Source organism: Budorcas taxicolor, chromosome 22, assembly GCF_023091745.1.
Source record: "Budorcas taxicolor isolate Tak-1 chromosome 22, Takin1.1, whole genome shotgun sequence".
Taxonomy (NCBI): Eukaryota; Metazoa; Chordata; class Mammalia; order Artiodactyla; family Bovidae; genus Budorcas; species Budorcas taxicolor.
In genome coordinates, this window is record NC_068931.1 from 36129559 (window position 1) to 36151135 (window position 21577).

At 42.1% G+C, this 21577-nt stretch overlaps 1 protein-coding gene across 1 annotated transcript; it reads left to right on the forward strand.

Moving 5' to 3' along the window:
- Positions 1-1738: 1738 nt before the first annotated feature.
- On the forward strand, positions 1739-2257 carry CETN1 (centrin 1). Its single transcript, XM_052660579.1, has one exon. It carries the CDS (start codon positions 1739-1741, stop codon positions 2255-2257), a length of 519 nt encoding a protein of 172 aa, XP_052516539.1.
- The last annotated feature ends 19320 nt before the right edge of the window (positions 2258-21577 follow it).

Here is a 21577-nt window from a genome sequence, read left to right on the forward strand (position 1 = left end):
ATGCCACCTGCGACAACATCTGCTGGAGGTGGGGATATTGGGAGGAACACCCCAGGTATTTTGCCTTGACCTTTAGAAACCCTGTACCCAGGCCCTCTGTCCATTGTGTCACATATCTACTGGGGCAGGTAGTGAGATCTGGCTAAACATGTCATGTAAAACAATATCTGATCGGTAATTTAAAAAACAGTTTGTAAAACTCTGTTAGCATAATTTAATCTTTGCAGTTTTTTGTTTGTTTCATTTTGACAATTCAGAAGTATTTTTTTAAAAAAAGAAATATTTTAAGCCCAACATTGACGTTATTCATTTAACTCAGCAAATATTTATTACTCTACTTACTATATGCTGTTCTAGATGTTGTAGATACAAAGAGTCTTCAATTAAAACTCTTGAAAGTGCCCTTTCTTATCACTGATCAAATAGCGATAAACTGAGGGATTTTTTAAAACAGAAAGTGCTAAAATTGTCAGTTTTCTGTTTTTTTAACCATTTAAAGAAATACAGAGCAATTCTTTTTTTAACCACCAAAAGCAATAATAGTTTATTTGAATTGTTTCTAATTATTTAGAAAGAAACACTCATTTTTAAATTCATGTGATTGAGAAACCCTGAAGATGTCCAGACTTGGATCAGAAAAATATAACTGAGTCCTAGGCCTACAGAACAGTTTTAAACACAGTTCCCTTACGGGCTTACTTGATGAATTTGCTTTCTTTTCACCTGCAAAGCATCCATTTTCCTCTCACCCTTTGTTCTCAGGAGGCAATTTCGAGGCCCACCACACTCTGCATGACCTCCTCCTGTGTCCAGTGCCTGAGCAGAGTGTGGGTTTCAGCACAGCCTCGACTGGATGACAAACAGTGAGAGTAATATGCTGCCAGAGTTTCTTAAAAACAAACAAACAACAAAAAAAACAGAATACCAGAAAGCAGGCTTGCTGCTCCCCTCTATCCAAATCAAAGCCTCCTGAATAGAATAATGGCTGTTATTCAAGCGCAATTATACCGAGCGCTTAGAATTGAAACACTGAAAGTAAGTCTTCTATTCGGATATTGCATTTCATATTTCAGCGTATGCCAAATAAGCTAGCGATGTTTTTATTATTGTTGAGTGTAATGTCAGGAGACAAAGTCCTACAAATTTTCTACATAACGTTTTCCATGTTATCTGTTTTCCATTTACATCGCCTTGAATTTGCGGTGTGACTTTTAACATTCTCTTTCTTCCCGCACATTTTATGCCAAGGGATCAAACTCAGTCCTGAGTATCCTAAATGTACCCTCAGACCAAGCGGGTGGTTTTTTGTTTGTTTGCGTTTTTTTTTTGTTTTTTTTTTTTTTGGTGTATTTTGTTTGTTTGTTTTTTAATTTGTATGGAAAAGGAGAGAGGAAAAACCTACAAATAAACCTATAAACCTAGTCCTATGAATGCTGACAAATAGCCTGGAAAGAGCAAGTGCCAGCACGTTTGAGGAGACCACGTGGTTACAGGCAGTTCTTGCCGGCTCAGGTCTCAGCTCGAGGAAAGTGGGTAATAACCGAGGGAACTGTGACGGTAACGTATGTCAGCTCTGGCAGATGGGGCGGGCTTAGCGAGCAGGGCACCCTGGGTACCGCAAGGGACGCAGTTGGGAATGCTTGAGCCGAGGCCCCGAGGCCGCGTTCCTGGCGGGGGCGCCCGAGCGCCAGCGCGGTGAACACAAGCGTTAAGGAATAACCGCCGCCGTCGCCGCAGGATGGCTTCCGGCTTCAAGAAGCCCGCCGTGGCCTCCACCAGCCAGAAAAGAAAGGTGGGGCCTAAGCCCGAACTCACTGAAGAGCAAAAGCAAGAAGTTCGCGAAGCGTTCGACCTCTTCGATGCCGACGGCAGCGGCACCATCGACGTGAAGGAGCTCAAGGTGGCCATGAGGGCGCTGGGCTTTGAACCCAGGAAGGAGGAGATGAAGAGGATGATTGCCGACGTGGACAAAGAAGGCACGGGGAAGATCAGCTTCAACGACTTCTTGGCTGTGATGACTCAGAAGATGGCTGAGAAAGACACCAAGGAAGAAATCCTGAAGGCGTTCAGGCTCTTTGATGACGACGAGACCGGGAAGATCTCTTTCAAAAACCTGAAGCGTGTGGCCAAAGAGTTGGGAGAAAACCTCACGGATGAAGAGCTCCAGGAAATGATTGACGAAGCCGACAGAGATGGAGACGGCGAAGTGAACGAGGATGAGTTTCTTCGCATCATGAAAAAGACCAACCTCTATTGAGTCCACTTCTCCCACAAGCACGTGTAGGGAAATTGAGTAATTGGCTGGCTTCCCTGCTTCTCAATTTGTGAAACCTGGAGTGAGAGGCCAGAGCCATCTCTCCTCTTACCCCCAGTTTGTCTAGATAGTTCTATTTCCAAATCTCTAGCTCAATTATAGAATTTTCAAATGCTGTTAACGTTGAGTTTTAGTTTTCATTCCCAAGAGCGGACCTAGGTTGAATCAAGGGTCCTGAAACTTCTCTCCAGGCACCATTTGCCTTGCATTGGTGGACACCCTTTAAACTGAAGGCGAGGTGGCTTCTTGAGACAATTAGCGTTGTGGTTCCCTTGTTGTTTCTTTGGTATTCTTAAATTATCTTGCTTCCTGTATTATTGCTTACATTCAAGTCGTTCTCACAGGATGAGGTGAAGTCACCAACAGGCCATCCAGCCATTGATTCTCACTTAACTGAATTACTTACTGGTTTGAAGGAAAACAGTGCAGCCACTTATGGGCTCAGAAAAGGTATTGCTCCAAAAGATACACTTGTCTTTGGCTGATGGTAAATGGTGCAAATTAAATTATCCTCTGGCTTCATCACAGGCAGGTTTGCGTGTGCCTTACCTACTGTGGATTATCTGGGGCCACAATGTATTCTTGGGCTACAGAATAAAAAGAAAATTTACTATTGGCCCAAGCAAAGTATGATTGCTTAAGAGATTAAGCTAACTAATGACTTTGTGTAAATATTTACAAATGTAAGATCTGAGCTTAGGAAGTAGTTAAAAAGAGTATAATACACATTGAACTACTTATCTGTCTTTGAAAAGATAAATAGTGTTTCAGTTATTAGACCAACTATACTATAACCTTAGTCATTTCATTACCGCTTTATTAGAAGCCACTGCCTACCTTTTAATTCTTAGAACATCTTGTTTCTTGGTACTTACTTAATCTCTTCTATGGTATATAGCTGATTCCCTAAAGTCTGGCATATAAGTATTTATGTTATAATCCCAAGAAACTATTCATTGTGACTTGTGTTTGCGTTAATACTACTTGTCCTCTGTTATAAATTAAACCTTTCTTGTTTTGAAATAAGATACCTACCCTTTTGTACATCTGCAAATATGAAGTTAGAGAGAAGTTAAATAATTGTGGGAAAATACTATAATCTGCTGAGATGGAGGACAAATGTTTTGATAATAGGCAATGAAACTACCAAATCAAGCAGGATATTTTGGTGACAACTTAACCTAAATTAAACCTTCATACAAAGTCCCATTAAAATAAATGCTGAAATTCAGGAAAATTTTTCACTTGCTTTGCCAGCAATTTTACCCTTCAGAGGGCTGTTAATGTAATCAGGAAAACTACTACTCTGGGTTTAATTCTCATTAACAGGGACTAATTTGTCAGAGCAGCAGGACTGGCTGAAGTGATGGGTATGTGGGCATTTACTGTGAGAAAGGATTTTGCTGAGGTAGCTGGCACAGGGCAGGGAAACTCACCCAGACTGCAGATGCTAACAGTTCAGGTTCAAGGTCTTAGTGTGGATTCAGGTGCAGTTGGAGGGCATTCAGGTTCAGCTTGGGTCAAGCATCAGTGGGTGGGGCCTGGTCTGAGGGTAAGGGGAGGAGTGTGGCATTCTGGGAAATAAGAGTTCCTGGCATCCTGCTGACCAGAGTCTTGGCCCAAAGAAGTACATATGGATCAAGGTAGAAAAACCAGAAACAAAGTTGGCAGAAACTAGGAGAAAGGGTCAGAGTCTCAGCCAGCTGGACTGGGTTCAGTCTTGGCTCCCGGCCCAGCAGAGGATAGAAGTGAAAACCAGGAACTGGGGCTGAAGCCCAGTAATCAGGCTGCTCGAACACCGTGGGGTCAACTGTGGAGGCTGTAGCCTAGGACTTCAAGGGTCGGCTTAAGGACACAGTCCATCCCACACACAGGAAGTAGGAATAGTAGTAGTCATAGTCACTGTGTCGTGTCTGACTCTTTGTCATGTCTACTCCCCACGGACTGTAGCCCACCAAGCTTCTCTGTCCATGGAATTCTCCAGGCAAGAATACTTGAGTGGGTAGCCATTCCCATCTTCAGGGGATCCTCCCAACTCAGGAATCGAACCTAGGTCTTCTGTTGTTGCAGGCAGATTCTTTACCATCTGAGCCATGAGGGAAGCACACACAGGAAGGCAGCTCCTTATTTCTGAATATTTCTGAGCCCCATTCACTGCTAAGGAAGAACCTCTCAATGGACTATTATTAGTCTTGCTTCTCAATAGGCTCATATTCTGGGGGATGGAGGGTAAAGTGGAGATAGGGAGACAACTACATTGACATTTGAATTTTTTAAGTATTTACTTATTTTGGCTGCACTGAGTCTTAGTTGCAGCATGTGAGATCTAGTTCCCTGACCAAGGATGGAACCCAGGCCCCCTGCGCTGGGAGTGGAGTCTTACCCACGGGATCACCAAGGAAATCCCAACATTTGAATTTTAAGAGAAGTAAGTCATACATGTCTGGCTGGGTCAGTCTTTATACAAACAGAACCCAATTCAACGAAAATTTATAAACACCTTTTTGCAGATGAGTAAACACAGCTATACATGTTTGGAAGAACTAAGAAAGTAGTTTTCACTGGGTTACTACAAATGATCCCAGGAAAGAAGCAGGAAGTATACCAAAGAGACTGTGTAGGGGGACTTCCTTGGTGGTAAAAGTACCCTTATCCTTTATAATAGATAATTTTACAAATTAACTGGCTTAAGTCTCAGGGTGCCCTGATATTTGTTTAAACACTATGAGTGGGACTTCCCTGTGGTCCAGTGGCTAAGACTGTGCTCCCAATGCAGGGGGCAGGGGTTCAATCCCTGGTCAGGGAACTAGATCCCACATGCCCCATCTAAAGATCCCATGAGCTGGAACTAAGACTTTGGCTACATACCAAATAAAATATATTTTTTTAAAGAAATTATGCAGGGAGCTCATTGATAAGCCTTTGCTTTCAAAAGTTAAATGTGACAGGTGAAAACAGACCATTTGGGCCAAGGATGACAATATGAGAGTATCAAGTTTGTATTGCTGTCATGAAAGCTAATGCCCCAGATGGGCAGAGGACAGTAAAGGGATTTTTTTCCCCTAAAGGCATCCTAGTTGTGTTTAAGATGAGAAGATTGAGGATGGGATTGGTCCAACTCTTTAAATTGTTGCAGGTTGGTTTCCACAGGAAGACGACTCTGAGGTTTGTGTGTGCTTAGCTGCCCAGTCATCTCCGACTCTTTGCTACCCAATGGACTGTAGTCTGCCAGGCTCCTCTGTCTATGGGGATTCTCCAGGCAAGAATACTGGAGTGGGCTGCCATGTTCTCCTTGAGGGGGTCTTCCCGACCCAGGGATCGAACCCACATCTCCCGCACTGCAGGCAGATTCTTTACCATCTGAGCCACCAAGGTAGAGTTTATTTTAGTGTGTTCTCTGGATCACTTGGGTGAGGGGAAAAGAAACTAAGACCCGGCAGAGGGAGAAATTGAGCTATGATGATGTGGTTATAGTAATGGTCTCAGCTGATCTCCCGAGGAACTCTGGAGCAAAGATGACCCTGCAGATGATCCAAATTGCAACAAGGAAGTTGAGCCTTGAAAATTTGTCATTGATTGACAGTCACTGGACCTGAGCTGTCCCTAGGAAAGGGAGTATGACCTCGAGCAAGATGGCTGTCCTCAGTCAAGGACAGTCAGTCCCTGGGAAAGAGAAGTCAGTTGCAAACTCTTAGCTGTCAAGACTCCCAGCTCCTTGGGGATGACTTCAGTTCTGAGGGACAGGCCTGAGGGAGGTGTGGGCAGGGCCTCACGCCTCCCACCACTTAGATCCCTCTTCCTGAGGGAAACTTACAAAAGGAAATCTGGAGGGAGGAACTACAGCCCCTGTCACAGTGGCTGGTCTCGAGGCCACAAGCAGTGGTCATCACTCTCCCTGATGACCCAGTCTCGACTCCCCTCACCCTCAGCACCTCTGTGGCCTGGTGAGTTGCCTGATGGGAGGAGCCAGTTCCTCATCCCTGAGGAGTCTGAGCCCCCAGTCTCAGGGTCTAGCTGCTGCACACATCTCCCTGCCCTCAAAATTGAACACAGGAGCCCCAAAAGACATTCAAATGTGTCACCTGGGTGCCAAGCATACTGTCCCCATGTTCTGCCCACCCCTCTGCACCCTCCTGATGACCAGGAGTAGTTACTCATGGTGGTGACACCTCCCCTAGACCGCTGCCCTTTTGGCATGACTTAAATCATTTTTGTTCTCTCTTGGAGAACTTCTTTCCTACAAAGCCGGCCTATTGGTGGTATGTCTACTAACTTAAGTTTTTGCCTATCTGAGAAAAATCTTCATTTCTCCTCCACTTCTGAAGGATTGAGAGCTTCCCTGATGGCTAGGTTAGTAAAGAATCTGTCTGTAATGCAGGAGACCCAGGTTCCATCCCTGGGTTGGGAAGATCCCCTGGAGAAGGGAATAGCAACCCACTCCAGTATTCTTGCCTGGAGAATTCCATGTACAGAGGAGCCTGGTGGGCTACAGTCCATGGGGTCTCAAGAGTTGGATAAGACTGACTAACACTTTCACTTTCTGAAGGATTACTTTACTAAAACCACCATTCCAAGTTAGTGGTGGTTTTTGGTTTGTTTGCTTGTTTTTTAACTTTCAGCACTTTAAATATTTCATTCCACTTTCTTCTTGCTTGCATGGTTTCTAAAGAGAAGTCTGTGTAATTCTCATCCATGTTTTCCTACAAGTAAAGTCTTTTGCCCACCCACCTCTGGCCTATTTGGGGAATTTGTTGGTGATTTTCTGCAGTTTTTTTTTTTAATTTGATAATGAAAGACTTTAATTGTAATGTCATTGGCACATGCCATTTCTTTCCAGGTTCATAACTTAAGTTTACTAGATATGAAGAAATACTTGGACATTTTTAGACTAAATAGCAAGCATTTAAAATACCATGGTATTCAGCTGATATATATATTTAAAAGTGTAAAGGAGATTCATAAAAATGAAAGCATGTTTCAAAAATAGGGTCTATGCAAATGCATCCTATTTTACCATTTATAGTAACATAGTATGGTACTTCATTCATTCACTTGTGTGTTTATTCATTCATTTGTATATTTATTTGTTAAAGTATGTTGACCTACAACATGACATTTTAAAAAAATTATTCATTTATTTACTTTTGGCTGTGCTGGGTCTCCATTGCTGTGTGGTCTTTTCTCTAGTTGTGTGGAGTCGGGGCTACTCTCTAGTTGTGACATGCGGGCTTCTCATTGTGGTGACTTTTCTTGTGGAGCACAGGCTCTAGGGCACACACGCTTTAGTAGTTGTGCCTCTAAGGTTCCAGAGCACAGGCTCAGTAGTTGTGGGGCAGGGGCTTAGTTGCTCCACAGCATGTGGGATCTTCCCAACTCAGGGACTGATCCCATGTCTCCTGCTTTGACAGGTGGATTCTTTACCACTGAGCCACCAGGGAAGCCCAACACTATGTTTTTTCCAGGTGTACCGCATAGTGACTCGATAGTTCTATATTATTACAAAAGGATCACCACTTCTACAGCTTGATAATCATATGCAGATTTTTGGTGTTGCTTGAGATTCCTGAACCTGTGGTTTCTGTCATTGATGTTGGGAAGTTCTCAGTCATTATTACTTTCAGTATTTCTTCCTTTCCTTTCTTTCTCTTTTCCTTTTGGTATTCCCTTTATACGTACACACATTATTCCCTTCGTAATTGTCCCACAGTTCTTACACATTCTGATCTTTTTCATTCTTTCTCCCTTTTACATTTCAGTTTTAGATGTTTCTATTGAATATCTTCAAGCTTACTGATTCTTCCTGTGGCTCCGTAAGTGTATTAACGAGCCCCCGAAAAAGGCATTCTTCATTTCTGTATCAGTGTTTCTTATTTCTAGAATTTCCTTTTGACTCTTTCCTAGGGTTTCTATTTCCCTGCTCACATACACATCTGTTCTTTCATAATGTCCACTTTTTCCATTAGTGCCCTTAGCATATTATTTAAATGATAATTAATTTGGTTGTTGGTGATGTTGAGTTTTTCTACAACCCTGATGATTTTCTGTCCAGTTATTCTGACAGTTTGTTTAGAGAGGGACAGTGAAGTCTCCTATTATAATTATGGATCTGTCTATTTCTCCTTTCAGCTCTGTTAGTTTTTGCCTCATATATTTCACTGCTCTGTTGTTTGGTGCATAGACATGTACAATTGCTGTGACTTCTCAGTGGATTGACTCTTTTACTATCATATAATCTTTCTCCCAGGCTCTGATAGTTTTATGAGCTCTGAAGTCTATTTTATCTGATATAAATTTAGCACTTCTGCTTCCTTTGGTTAATGTTTGCAATATATATCATTTTCTATCCTTTTACCTTCAACTTGCCTACACCATTATATTTGGATTGAATTTCTTATAGACTACATCTGGTTTTCAATCTACTCTATCAATGTCTATCTTTTAATCAGTTTATTTAGGCCCATACTTTTAGTGTAGATCTGCTAATGACAAATTCTCTCTTTTTTTCCCCTCTCTGAGAATATCCTTCATCCTGAAGGATATCTTCACTGGATATAGGATTCTGGGTCATCAGTTCTTTTCTTTTGGCACCATGCTATCAAAATAAGGACTAAACTAAAATAAAAATGAATGTGTTCCCAGGTTACATTCATAAAATTGATTCACCTAATGAGGAGGGAGACATCTCTATGGTCTGGAGGATTATGCTCACTTCTGGGAATTACATCTTAAAAGGAACTGAAGAGAGGTCTTCCCTGGTGGTCCATTGGTTGAGACTCCGAGCTCCCAATGCAGGGGGCCTGAGTTCGATCCCTGGTCAGGGAACTAGATCCACATAGAAGTTACCTCATGCTGCAACTAAGTGGTATAGCCAAATAAAGTTTTCTTAGAAGAGATAATATATGCATAGACAAACAACTACATTAAAAAAAAAAAAGAATTGAAGAAATCAAGGCCTATTGATATCAGTGGGATAAATACAGTAAGGGGATACAAAACCACATCCTAAGAGAAATGGCATAAAAGAACTAAGGCTGTTGCTCCTGAAAAGAAAATACTCTCAAAGAGTAGGACCTCCAAAGAAAACAGGACTTGTTCCCCTGGGCTCTGAGGGGTTTCAGAGAGAGTGAATGGTAAGGGAGAGAGATTTAAATTTAGTACCAGGAAGACTTTTTGACAACTAGAGCTGCACAAAATGGACTGCACTGCACAAAGATTATGTTCCTGTTGCAAAGGTGCAGAGCTTAGGGTTGGAGGAATATTTACCAGGATGTTTTGCTAGGATGCCACATGTATTTCAAGCTATTGATGTTGCAATGCCTTCCCAGGCATCTCCATTTTCATATGGGTTTCTTGGATGTAAAATGAAATGGAAGGTATCTATTCATTTTTATTGAAGTAGAGTTGATTTACGATATTGTGTTAGTTTCAAGAGTACAGCATAGTGTTCAGGTTTTTTTCCAGATTACATCTGAAATGGAATGTTTTTAGATAGAGAAACTTTCAGTTCAGTTCAGTTCAGTCGCTCAGTCGTGTCCAACTCTTTGCGACCCCATGAATCACAGCATGCCAGGCCTCCCTGTCCAACACCAATTCCCGGAGTTCACCCAAACTCATGTCCATCGAGTTGAGGTTGCCATCCAGCCATCTCATCCTCTGTCGTCCCCTGCTCCTCCTGCCCCCAATCCCTCCCAGCATCAGGGTCTTTTCCAATGAGTCAACTCTTTGCATGAGGTGGCCAAAGTATTGGAGTTTCAGCCTTAGCATCAGTCCTTCCAATGAACACCCAGGACTGGTCTCCTTTAGGATGGACTGGTTGGATCTCCTTGCAGTCCAAGGGACTCTCAAGAGTCTTCTCCAGCACCATAGTTCAAAAGCATCAATTCTTTGGTGCTCAGCTTTCTTCACAGTCCAACTCTTACATCCATACATGACCACAGGAAAAACCATAGCCTTCACTAGATGGACCTTTGTTGGCAAAGTAATATCTCTGCTTTTGAATATGCTATCTAGGTTGGTCATAACTTTCCTTCCAAGGAGTAAGCATCTTTTAATTTCATGGCTGCAATCACCATCTGCAGTGATTTTGGAGCCCCCCAAAATAAAGTCTGACACTGTTTCTACTGTTTCCCCATGTATTTCCCATGAAGTGATGGGACCAGATGCCATGATCTTTGTTTTCTGAATGCTGAGCTTTAAGCCAACTTTTCCACTCTCCTTTCACTTTCATCAAGAGGCTTTTTAGTTCCTCTTCACTTTCTGCCACAAGGGTGGTGTCATCTGCATATCTGAGGTTATTGAGATTTCTCTCGGCAATCTTGATTCCAGCTTGTGTTTCTTCCAGCCCAGCGTTTCTCATGATGTACTCTGCATAGAAGTTAAATAAGCAGGGTGACAATATACAGCCTTGATGTACTCCTTTTCCTATTTGGAACCAGTCTGTTGTTCCATATCCAGTTCTAACTGTTGCTTCCTGACCTGCATACAGATTTCTCAAGAGGCAGGTCAGGTGGTCTGGTATTCCCATCTCTTTCAGAATTTTCCACAGTTTCTTGTGATCCACACAGTCAAAGGCTTTGGCATAGTCAATAAAGCAGAAATAGATGTTTTCCTGGAATTCTTTTGCTTTTTCCATGATCCAGTGGATGTTGGCAATTTGATCTCTTTACACTTGGCAGAGTCTATCTTTATTTTAATAACTGAACAAATTTATGTATCCTACATAAGAATATTTTGTGACTTCAGTAGATGATGATACTTTTAGAAAATGTTTGCCCTGTTAGGATCTTGCTTGATACATTTATAATTCAAGTTGATGCTAAAAAGTGATAGGTTTAATTTTAACAGCAGCCAACACTTAAATAGCACTTACACTGTACCACCCACTGTTCTCGGAGCTTCTACGTGTTCAATTATTATCTCCAGTTTACAAAAGCAGAAATAGAGACAGGAAGAGATTAAGTAATCTCCACAAGGTTACTCAGCTAGTAAGTGGTAAACCAAAGATTTGAATCCAATCTCTATGACTCCTAAGTCTAGACTTAAAATTTATACTCTGCCCACCACCCTAATTTCTTAATTTAATCAGCTTGTTAGGACCTGTCCAGTCCAATGTACGTGTCTCCTCCCAGCATATTCTTCTGAAGATTCTCAGGTGGCAAATCTAACTCCTCTGAGACTGGGCTTAAGCTTTGGAAATAAACTCAAGTTATCTGATAGACAGAGTGGTTGAAAAGCTGGATATTATCATTTGACGTTTAAAACTGTCAATGCCACTGAAATGATGAGCCTAATTTCTCTGAATGGTTTGTAAACTGGCTTTGAAAGTCCTTCCAAAAGAGAAGCACAGACAAGGTGGTGACTGATGGATAACATCACTGGAATAGGTCTCTAGTCGCCTTGGCAACCCACTGTTTTGAAAGAACAACACTCACTGGGATATGTACATCTGGTGATGTTGTTATTTTCAAAGTTATACACTACACAGATGTATCCTTTGCTTTGTCAAAGAACTGTTCTTGCATTTGTTAAGAAATAAAAAGGAGGAGGGAGAAGGCACCAAGAAGGAGATTCCGACGCATCATGCGCTTGAATAACAGCAGAACTTGATTAGGTGCCATTAGGGAGGAAGGGCAACACCCTTGGCATCTCCAGTGAAGTACAGAGTCTTAGGAAGCAATAGCTTCCTAATGAGACAGATCAAGTCTGAAGTCCAGCATAGAGCCAATTCCTAGCTGGTTTGGCAGGAGGGGGTTGGGGGGCAGAGGGGGATTCGTTCTCTGAGCCTTAGTATCTTAATCTGTGAAACAACATCTTATCGGGATGTTGTCAGAGTTAGAAAAATTTCTATAAAGGGATCTGACCCAATAAAGGAAACATGTTAAAAAAAAATAATAAATCACGTGTACTCAAAAAGACAAAGTAGATGAATGAGAACATCTTCCTCAGATATAGAGCGGAATAACCTCTAAAAGACGCTGTCAGAAATAAACACAGGGCTTCCTTGGTGGCCCAGCAGCTAAAACTTCCGACTTCCAACACAGAGGGTGCAGGTTTGATCCCTGGTTGGGAAACTAAGATCCCACATGCTGTGCTGTGTGGCCAATAAATAAATTAATTAATAAAAACATTTTAATTTAAAAAGATCAACTCACCTGTTGATTCTTGGTTCACCCTCCCAGGACCACTGAGAGGAATTTTGGGACCCAGTGTAGGGAAATATTTTTTAATTTTATGGCTCCTTAGTGTGGGCAGGCTTGACATTTCTGTTGGCTTCCCCCCTCTCTCGCTCTCTCCATCAGGGAGTGTAGCCCGCCTGTGCTCCTCTGTCCATGGGATTCTCCAGGCAAGAATATTGGAGTGGGTTGTCATGCCCTTCTCCAGGGGATATCTTCCTCACTCAAGGATCAAACCTGTGTCTCTTACATCCTGTGCATTGGCAAGCAGGTTCTTTACCACTAGTGCCACTTGGGAAGTCCAAATAAAATTTTTTAAATTAAAAAAAAAAAATAAACTCACCTATCGCTTCTTGATTCACCCCCCAGCACCACTGAGAGGAAGTTTGGGAACCAGTGTAGGGGAAATATTTTCCAATTTCTTGGCTCCTTAGCTCAGGTAGGCTTGCCATGTCTGTTGGCTTCCCTGTTCTATCACTCCCTCCTGCATCACCAGGAGCGTGTGAACCTGGGCCCCCACCCCCAGGCCCAGGGGCAGAATCTGGCTACTGGGAGCTGCCTGCAGGTGTGCAGGGTGTACCTCCAGCCAGTGCAGCCAGTGGGCGAGTGGGGGCTGAACACCAGCCAAGACCTGCTCATTAAACCCAGCGCCTGGCACAGGGAGCAGCTGCCCACAAGTACCTTTAACTTGGCACATGAGACTGACTGCTTTTTTTCTTTTCTCCCCAGTCGGCTTGATCTACCCTTTTTCTTTTTCTTAATTTGCACAATGCATTGAATATGTCACTCATGGGCCTACCACCAGAATAGTTTTTTGTTTGTTTTTCTTTTCTAAGCTGAGTTAGGTGGGCAAGTTTGAAAAGTCAGAGATTTCATGCAAGAATCTGCATTTCTAGCTTCTTTTGGAAAATGGGATGTTCTTTCCACCACAGTAGGCCCATATTCCTTCCTGACAACACTTCAGCTGGAGCCAGATGGGCTCTGCTCACTGCAGACCTAGGCGGCTGGTTTTCCACAGCACCCCCCCCCCCCCCCCCCCCCACCGCCGGAGCCTGTTAGGTTTCCCACGCCTGGGGCTGGGAAGAGGGCGGGAGGGTGGTGGTGGGGAGGGTAAAGTTCTGTGCCAACAGGTCTGATTTCCAGCTAGTGGCATAGATGCCTCCAGGGGGCAGCACGTGCACGCACATGAGTGACAGGTGAGGGACAGCGTGCTTTATGATGCAGACATTCGTCTGAGTCTGAATGGAGATCCAGAGAAACCCACTCTCTGGTCAGGCAAACCCCGCAGACACATGGTCTCTGTGGCGTGGGCAGAATAAAGCCACCCTCTGTTCTTACCCAGGGACATGGAGACAATGGTAGCTGCTTCAGAAGCTGCCAGCAAAACTCAGGCCACCTTCTGGGCTATTCCAGTATGTTTCTTCTCTTTATCAAAACAGCCAGGAGGCGGAGGTAGGTGGCAGGAGACAAGCCTCCCCTACAAAACCATTGGGGAGAAAACCAGGCAGCCAAAGAGTCACTCTGACAAGCTTGTATCAGTGTTGGGCAGTTTATGGGTAAATGGGTTATGCACAACTGGGTAAATTCAGCATTGGAGGAAGGGGCTCCTCAATCCATGTTCCTGCTGGGCCCTGGTTAATGATGTTAATGAAATGAAGAGCTGCACACACTATTTATGGCCAGATTAAGCTGATTACCCTAGCTTAGCCTACTTTCAATGTGCAGATTTCACCAGGGGAGGACGCAAGTCTCTGTTACCTGTTTTTCTCTCCCTGGGACTTTTCCCTGGACATTGAAAGCAGGAATCCTAATAAGGCCATTTTTTACCTGTCTCATTCGAGAACAGGATTTTCAAACTCCCCCCTCAACACTGATGAAACTCCCTTAGTCCCTGGCAGGGAGGTGGGAAACTTCCAAAAATAGTCAGCCGCACAATTACTAGGAGAGCTGAAATGTTTATACCTAATAAAGATGCCATAAGTAAAGAATGATGAGCCACCATGAGAAATGACTCGCTAGAGAAGGACACGTTGGAATGTGGGATAGTAAAAATCACTTAAACTTTGTGTGACCTTGAAGAAAGTCACGGCGATGTTCTGCCAGGCCCCCGGGACACTGGGTTGAGATACAACTGTTTCCTTACTATCTAGTCGGCTGAGTTTAGACACACTCGCTCCGAGCCTTCCTCCTTGGACAGCCCGGAGTCTCCCTCACATCTCAAGGGCTGTCTGAGTTCCTCCCTGCACTTTACAACCATTAGGCAGGAGCAGTTAATGAGACTATCAGTTCCGTGGAAGCATCTCCCTTGTCTCAATGGGGAGGGCCGTGCCTCTTTGATAATTTAGAACAGTGCTGAGTGGGAGGGTCAGATCTCCTGGGGTGGTGTCACGAATTGAAAAAGTGACTATGGCACTGCACGCCTCTACAGCTTTCTACAGCTGGTCCAGATTTTCCATGGGCTCACCTTTAAATTAAAAGAATTTCTGCACTTTCAAGAATTTGAAAACAAAGCCATGTGTGAGAATATGAGACCCGCTCCTATGCCCTTACAAGAAATAGGTTGCATTCCTTTTCCTGCACTTAAAAAAGCACCTCCTCTTTTTTTTCTAGAATGCCATATATGTAAATGATCCCCAATGAATCTTTAGCATGTGCCCATCTTGTTTTGATTTTACTAAACTTTAAAAATATGCCCATTGTTCCCTTTTAAGAGCACTTGGCAACATTTTCAGAAATGGAGCTATACGAGCAAATTAGCAAATGAATAGAATTAGCAAGTACCATTTAGCAAGCACTCATGGTACAAATACGTCTACAATACAAAAAAAGCATCACCATAGATCTTATAAGGCTGTATAAGGTTTCTTACCTAACTTCATTCTTAATTAGCAAAATCCCATGAAATTATATAGAGAGATGGAAAATAATAAAGTCACTGGAATAGTATTTTTACACATCTTTCAGTTATTTTGGTTTTGTTTTTAAAGGAATTGTGTGATGTAGTGGCGCTAGTGGTAAATAATCTGCCTGCCAATGCAAGGAACGCAGGAGATGCAGGTTCGATTCCTGGGTTGAAAAGATCCCCTGGAGAAGGAAATGGCAATGCACTCCAGTATTCTTGCCTGAAAAATTCCATGGACAGAGGAGCCTGGCAAGCTACAGTCCATGGGGTTGCAAAGAGCTGGGCACGACTGGGCATGCATGCCCAGGAGCGGGATTGCCGGATGATAGTGGAAAGAACAAAAAGAACTGGCTAATACAGAATTTTCGTTCTCTACCTTCACCGTTCTGTGATATTGGGCAAATCACCCTTTTTATTTAACTACAAAGTGGAGTTGGTAATACTCATATCATAGGGTTGAAAGAATTAAATGAAATTCTATGTAAAATGTCTAATAGGGTGGCTGACGCAGTGGAAGATGCTCAGTTAAGGTGACTCTCAGGGACATGGGTTCGATCCCTGCTGCAGGAAGATTCCATATGCTGTGGAGCAGCTAAGTTCCTAGGCCACAACCACTGAGCCCACGCTCTAGAGCCTGTGCTCCTCAGCAAGAGAAGTCACCACCACGAGAAGCCCAAGCACCACGACTAGAGACTAGCCCCCACTCACTGAAATTGGAGAAGGCCCGCATGCAGCAACAAGGGCCCAGCACAGTTAACAATTAAAATTTTTTTTTAAAAAAGATAACTCTTGGGACTTCCCTGGTAGTGGATTGATTAAGACTTCATGCTTCTAAAGCAAGGGATGCGAGTTTGATCCCCTATCAGGGAACTAAGATCCCACATGCAGCACAGCAAAAAAAAAAAAAAAAAGAAAAGAAAAGGTAACTCGTTATTTGTAGTTTTTTCAAGTGATAGTGACTTAAGTTGCCTAAACAATTTTTTTAAACTTTAGAAATAGTTGATTTTTTTCAAGTAATTTAAATGATGTGGTGATGATCATTTTGTAATATATAGAAAGATCAAATCGCTATGCAGTGATTTGCAAACTAACACAGCATTGTAGGTCAAATATACTTTAAAAACAAGCTCAAAGAAAAAGAGATCAGATTTGTGGGTACTAGAGGTGAAGTTGAGGGTGGAGGAATTGGATGAAGACCATCAAAAGGCAGAAACTTCCAATTATAAAATAAAGAAGTACTAGGTATGTAATGTGTGTGTGTGCCCAGTTACTCAGTCATGTCCAACTCTATGACCCCATGGACTGTAGCCCGCCAGGCTCCTCTGTCCATGGAATTTTCCAGGCAAGAATACTGGAGTGGGTTGCCATTTCCTTCTCCAGGGGATATTCCCAACCCAGGGATCAAACCCCTGTCTCCTGCAGGGGTAGGAGGTAGGTTGCAGGTAGGTTCTTTACCACTGAGCCACCTAGGAAACAGGGATATAATGTACAAGATAATAAATATAATTAACACTGCTTTATGTTATATATGAAAGCTATTAAGAGAGTAAATCCTAAGAGTTCTCATCAAGAAGAAAATTTTTTTCTACATCTTTAATTTTGTGTCTATATGAGATGATGTATTTTAACTAAACCTCTTATGGTAATCATTACTTCTTGTAATAATGATGTATGTAAGTCAAACCATTATGCTGTATATTTAAAACATACACAGTGCTGTATTCAATTATAACGCAGTAAAACTGACAGGAAAAAAGATATAATTCACTTACCACACAATTCCTTCATTTAAACTATACCCCTCAAATTATTTAAGTGATTTATTTTTAGCACCAAAAATATCAGTGACATTTTTGTCACCATCAGAAAATTAGCATAATGTCACAGTTATAAAAATGAATAATGATTTAAAGCATAATCCTTCATTAAACTATTTCCCCAATGTCACATCACATGGGCAAATCTTACTTTTGGTGACTAGCTTATCTATTCCTCTTATTTGCAAACTATGAAGGCGCCTGTTATCACTCACATGTTATTAACAGTATGTACAGTAGTTGGATTTTTTAAAAGATTTTTTTTGATGTGGACCATTTTTAAAGTCTTTATTGAATTTGTTACAGTATTGCTTCTGTTTTACGTTTTGGTTTTATGGCCACGAGATATGTGGGGTCTTAGCTCCCCAACCAGGCATTGAACCTGCATCCGCTGCATTGGAAGGCAAAACCTTAACTAATAGACCTCCAGGGAAGTCCCCAGTTGAATTTTTTTTTTCTTAATTTGCTTCAGTAGCTCTAGCCTTTCCCATGAAAATTCAAGGCAATCCATTTGTCTTTTTTTTTTTTCCTGAAAATCTCTCATAAATTATAAATACTGTACACTGGCTAAGTATTTTCTGTACTTCCATATAGGACACATAAATCAGTATCTATATGAAGTTTCTCACTAATAAGAAGAGTTTATCTGGTTCCAGAACCAGGCAGTTTTATTGCATATTGAGTTTCCATGGTTCAGCCAAAAGTCTGAGGATAAAGACTTGCTGCAAAAAGTCTTGACTAGTTCTTAACCAATTTCTCACTTAGTAAATAAATACAAAAGTTAGAAATAGCCACTGGTACAATCATTGTGGGTGCATATTCCTCCCGTAGAATATTTGAACAAGGGGCTTGCAGTTTACAGAGAAAGCTGGCCAGGAGTTTAGAAATATATCCAGAAACCTGAGCAAATTAGTGGAAAGACAGACTTGTTATTTCTATAAATATGCTAGAGTACATTTGGATTTTACACCTGAGGAACGAATTAAATTAAGTTTGTTTGTAAGGTTTGGGGTTAAGAAAATACTGTCAGTGAAGGATTTTTCTTAGGACTTCTTAATTAATTCATCTGCAAAGTAACCAGATCCCAGTCAAAGAAGATTTGAAGTTTTACAAAACTCAAGATAACTATCAAAGAGCTAGAACAGCTTTATCATCTCTAAATAAAGCCTCAGTGAAGCTGTATCCTGAGGAATCAAAATCTACATTTTTTAATTTTAAAAATATGTGTTTATTTATTTGTGCTGGGTCTTAGTAGCAGCACATGGGATCTTTAGTTGTGACAAGTGGGATTTTTTTTTTTTTAAGTTGAGGCATGTGAACTCTTAGTCGCAGCATATGGGATCTGGTTCCCTTACCAAGGATCGAACCTGGGTCCCCTGCATTGGGAGTATGGAGTCTCAGCCACTGGACCAACAGAGAAGTCCAAAATTCTACATTTTAAAAGTAACTCTAATTGTAAGGTGATCAACTGTCCCAGGTGACCTGAGACAGAAGATTTCTCAGGCTAAAGGATTTCAGTGCTGTATCCAGTACAGTTCAGTTCAGTTCAGTGACTCATTCGTGTCCGACTCTTTTCAACCCCATGGACTGCAGCACGCTAGGCTTTCCTGTCCATCACCAACTCCTGGAACTTGCTGTATCCAGTACAGTCACAGGCAAACCAGGACAGTTGGTCACCCTACCCTATGGTCTGATATATATCATTAGGTAGAAAACCTGGATTTTTTCATGCCTCAAAAATCTACCCAGCTTGCCTGACTCTAAGCTTTTACTCATAATTGCCTATTGGTGCCAGGATCTGGAGACAATATTGTATAATTACTAGACAATCATCACTAATTGAAATATTCTGTGGCTTTCATGCTTTGTGTCTCATGCTGATAGCCCCACACGGATACTTCTATATCCATGTTCATTTTGCGTTAGACATTCAGCTATTAGACTGAACTTAGCAAAGCAAGACGACCAAAATTAACCTTTCCAGTGGGTTCTGTCTTGATTGTGCTATTATCATCTAAGTTAGATATGATATCAAGAAATGTATAAAAACAGTTCCGTGTGAAAGTAGATTGTAAACAGTTTGCCTGCCTTCCTACAAGTATTGTTAAATGCAGTGCATGTCCTGAAGTTGTGACTCACTTCCACAAGGATTTACTGAATGGTTTTCCTGGGCCAGGCCCTGTGCTGGGTTCTGGAACTCCAAGAATGAATGAGAGGGCTTCCCCGGGTGGTGCAGTGGATAAGAATCCACCCACCAATGCAGAGGACACAGGTCCAATCCCTGGTCTGGGAAGATTCTGCCTGCCTCAGAGTAACTAGTCCTGTGAGCCACAACTACTGAGCCCAAGCTCTGGAGCCCACAGCTTCTGAAGCCTGCATGCTTCGAGCCTGTGCTCCCCTACAAGAGAAGCCTGTGCACCCCAGTGAAGAGTAGCCCCCGCTTGCCACAACCAGAAAAAGCCTGGGTGCGCCAGCAAAGATCCAGCACAACCAAAAATAAACAAATGAATAAGAATGAATGAGAAATAGTTCTGCCTTCGGGAACATTCCATCTAATGGAAAGGGAAACATGCATTGGTTGCTTTCGATTTGCCATCGTCTTCCCCTGATCCATTCTCTTCCTCTCTCTGCCTCACTCCACAATTCAAGGATTGTTCTCTATTAGCTGCATCTCTGGGGTGCAGCCAGTGGGAGGTGCTATTTTGGCCTGAAGCTCTGGCCATTTCTCTGTGATGGTAACTCTGTCCTGCAAGCTTCCAGTGCTCACAGGGCTCCCATAACCAATCATCAGTTTCCTCACCTCCACTGACTTCTGTGACTAATCTCTTCATAAATTTAGTCTCATGATTTCACCTGAGTGTGCCTTCTGTTTCCTGTGCAAACCCTGACTGATTCAACAGGTAAATAAACTGTTGAAATAAAGGAAGATAAGTGAAGCAATAGAGGTATACACACAAGTAGAGTGGTGTGATACAGAAGGGCACATTCAAGAGGGCCCAGAGAAAGGGAATAAGTAAGTGTTTCTTGATTTGAACCCTAAAGGTTCAGTAGTAAGTGGGAGAAAGACCTGGAAGGGGCAATGTCTAGCATGGAGAGAAAACTAACTAGGATATATTCATGCAACTGCTAGCCGGTTGGAGCACCAATATATGGAAGGAAGCAGAGGGAGATAACGTGGAAAGACAGACCAGGGTCAGGCAATGTAAGGATGCTAAGCAGTTCTGTTCATTACACACACACACACACACACACACGCACTCTCTCTCTCTCTCTCTCTCTGCCAAACACTGTTGTAGGTACAATAAATAAAACAACAATCCATGCTCTTAGGAGATCTAAAACAGGGCAGCAGTAGAGATGCAGAGGAGAGACAAACATTCAAAACAGACAATTAAAAAGGAAGACAATACTCAGGACAGTGCAGATAAGTCCTAAATAATTTTTTTTTAATTTTAGTTTTGAAATAATTATAGATTCACAGAAGTTTCCAAAAAACTGTATAGGATGTACCATGAACCCCTCAGTCAGCCTACCCGTGTTTACATCTGATAATTATTATAGTACAATATAAAAACCAAGGAGTTGTCATTAATATAATTCAGTGTCTTCAGTTCTCATCAGTTATACACACTCATGTGCATGTGTGTGTCTCTATGTAATTTTATCATATGTGTAACGTAGCCACACATATGAAACAAACTCAAAAACATCATGCTACCTCCTGAGAGCCCCCTCCATCTGCCATCCCTAACTCCTGAAAACTACTAGTCTGTTCTTCACCTATAACTGTGGTACCTCGTGAATGTTACATAAATGGAATCATGTGGTGTGGATCCTTTGGGGATTGACTTTTTTTCCATTCAGTATAATTTATTTACTTATGGCTCATCCAGGTTGCATGCATCAATATTCTGCTCCTTTTTTTTTTTTTTTGCTCAGTAGTATTCCATGTCATGGGTGTTCCAGTGTTTGTTCAACCCATTGAACCCACTGAAAGGCACATGGATAGTTTCCAGTTTGGGGTTATTATGAACAAAGCTGCTATGAACAACTGTGTACAACCTAGATGCTTTTTGAGTGAACGAATTTGAGAGAATAGATATGCTGTATAGAATAGACCAGCTGGAGGGGATGAAGCCAAGCATTATTAGTGAAAAATGAGCCCCAGTGTACGTGCAGCCACCAAGCACTACAAAAAGGGTTTCTTTTGTTTCATCTGTGTATGTTATTATACATATGGAAGTGAAAGTTGCTCAGTCATGTCCGACTCTTTGCAACCCCACAGACTACACAGTCCATGGAATTCTCCAGCAGAATACTGGAGTAGGTAGCCTATCCCTTCTCCAGAAGATCTTCCCAATCCAGGGATCGA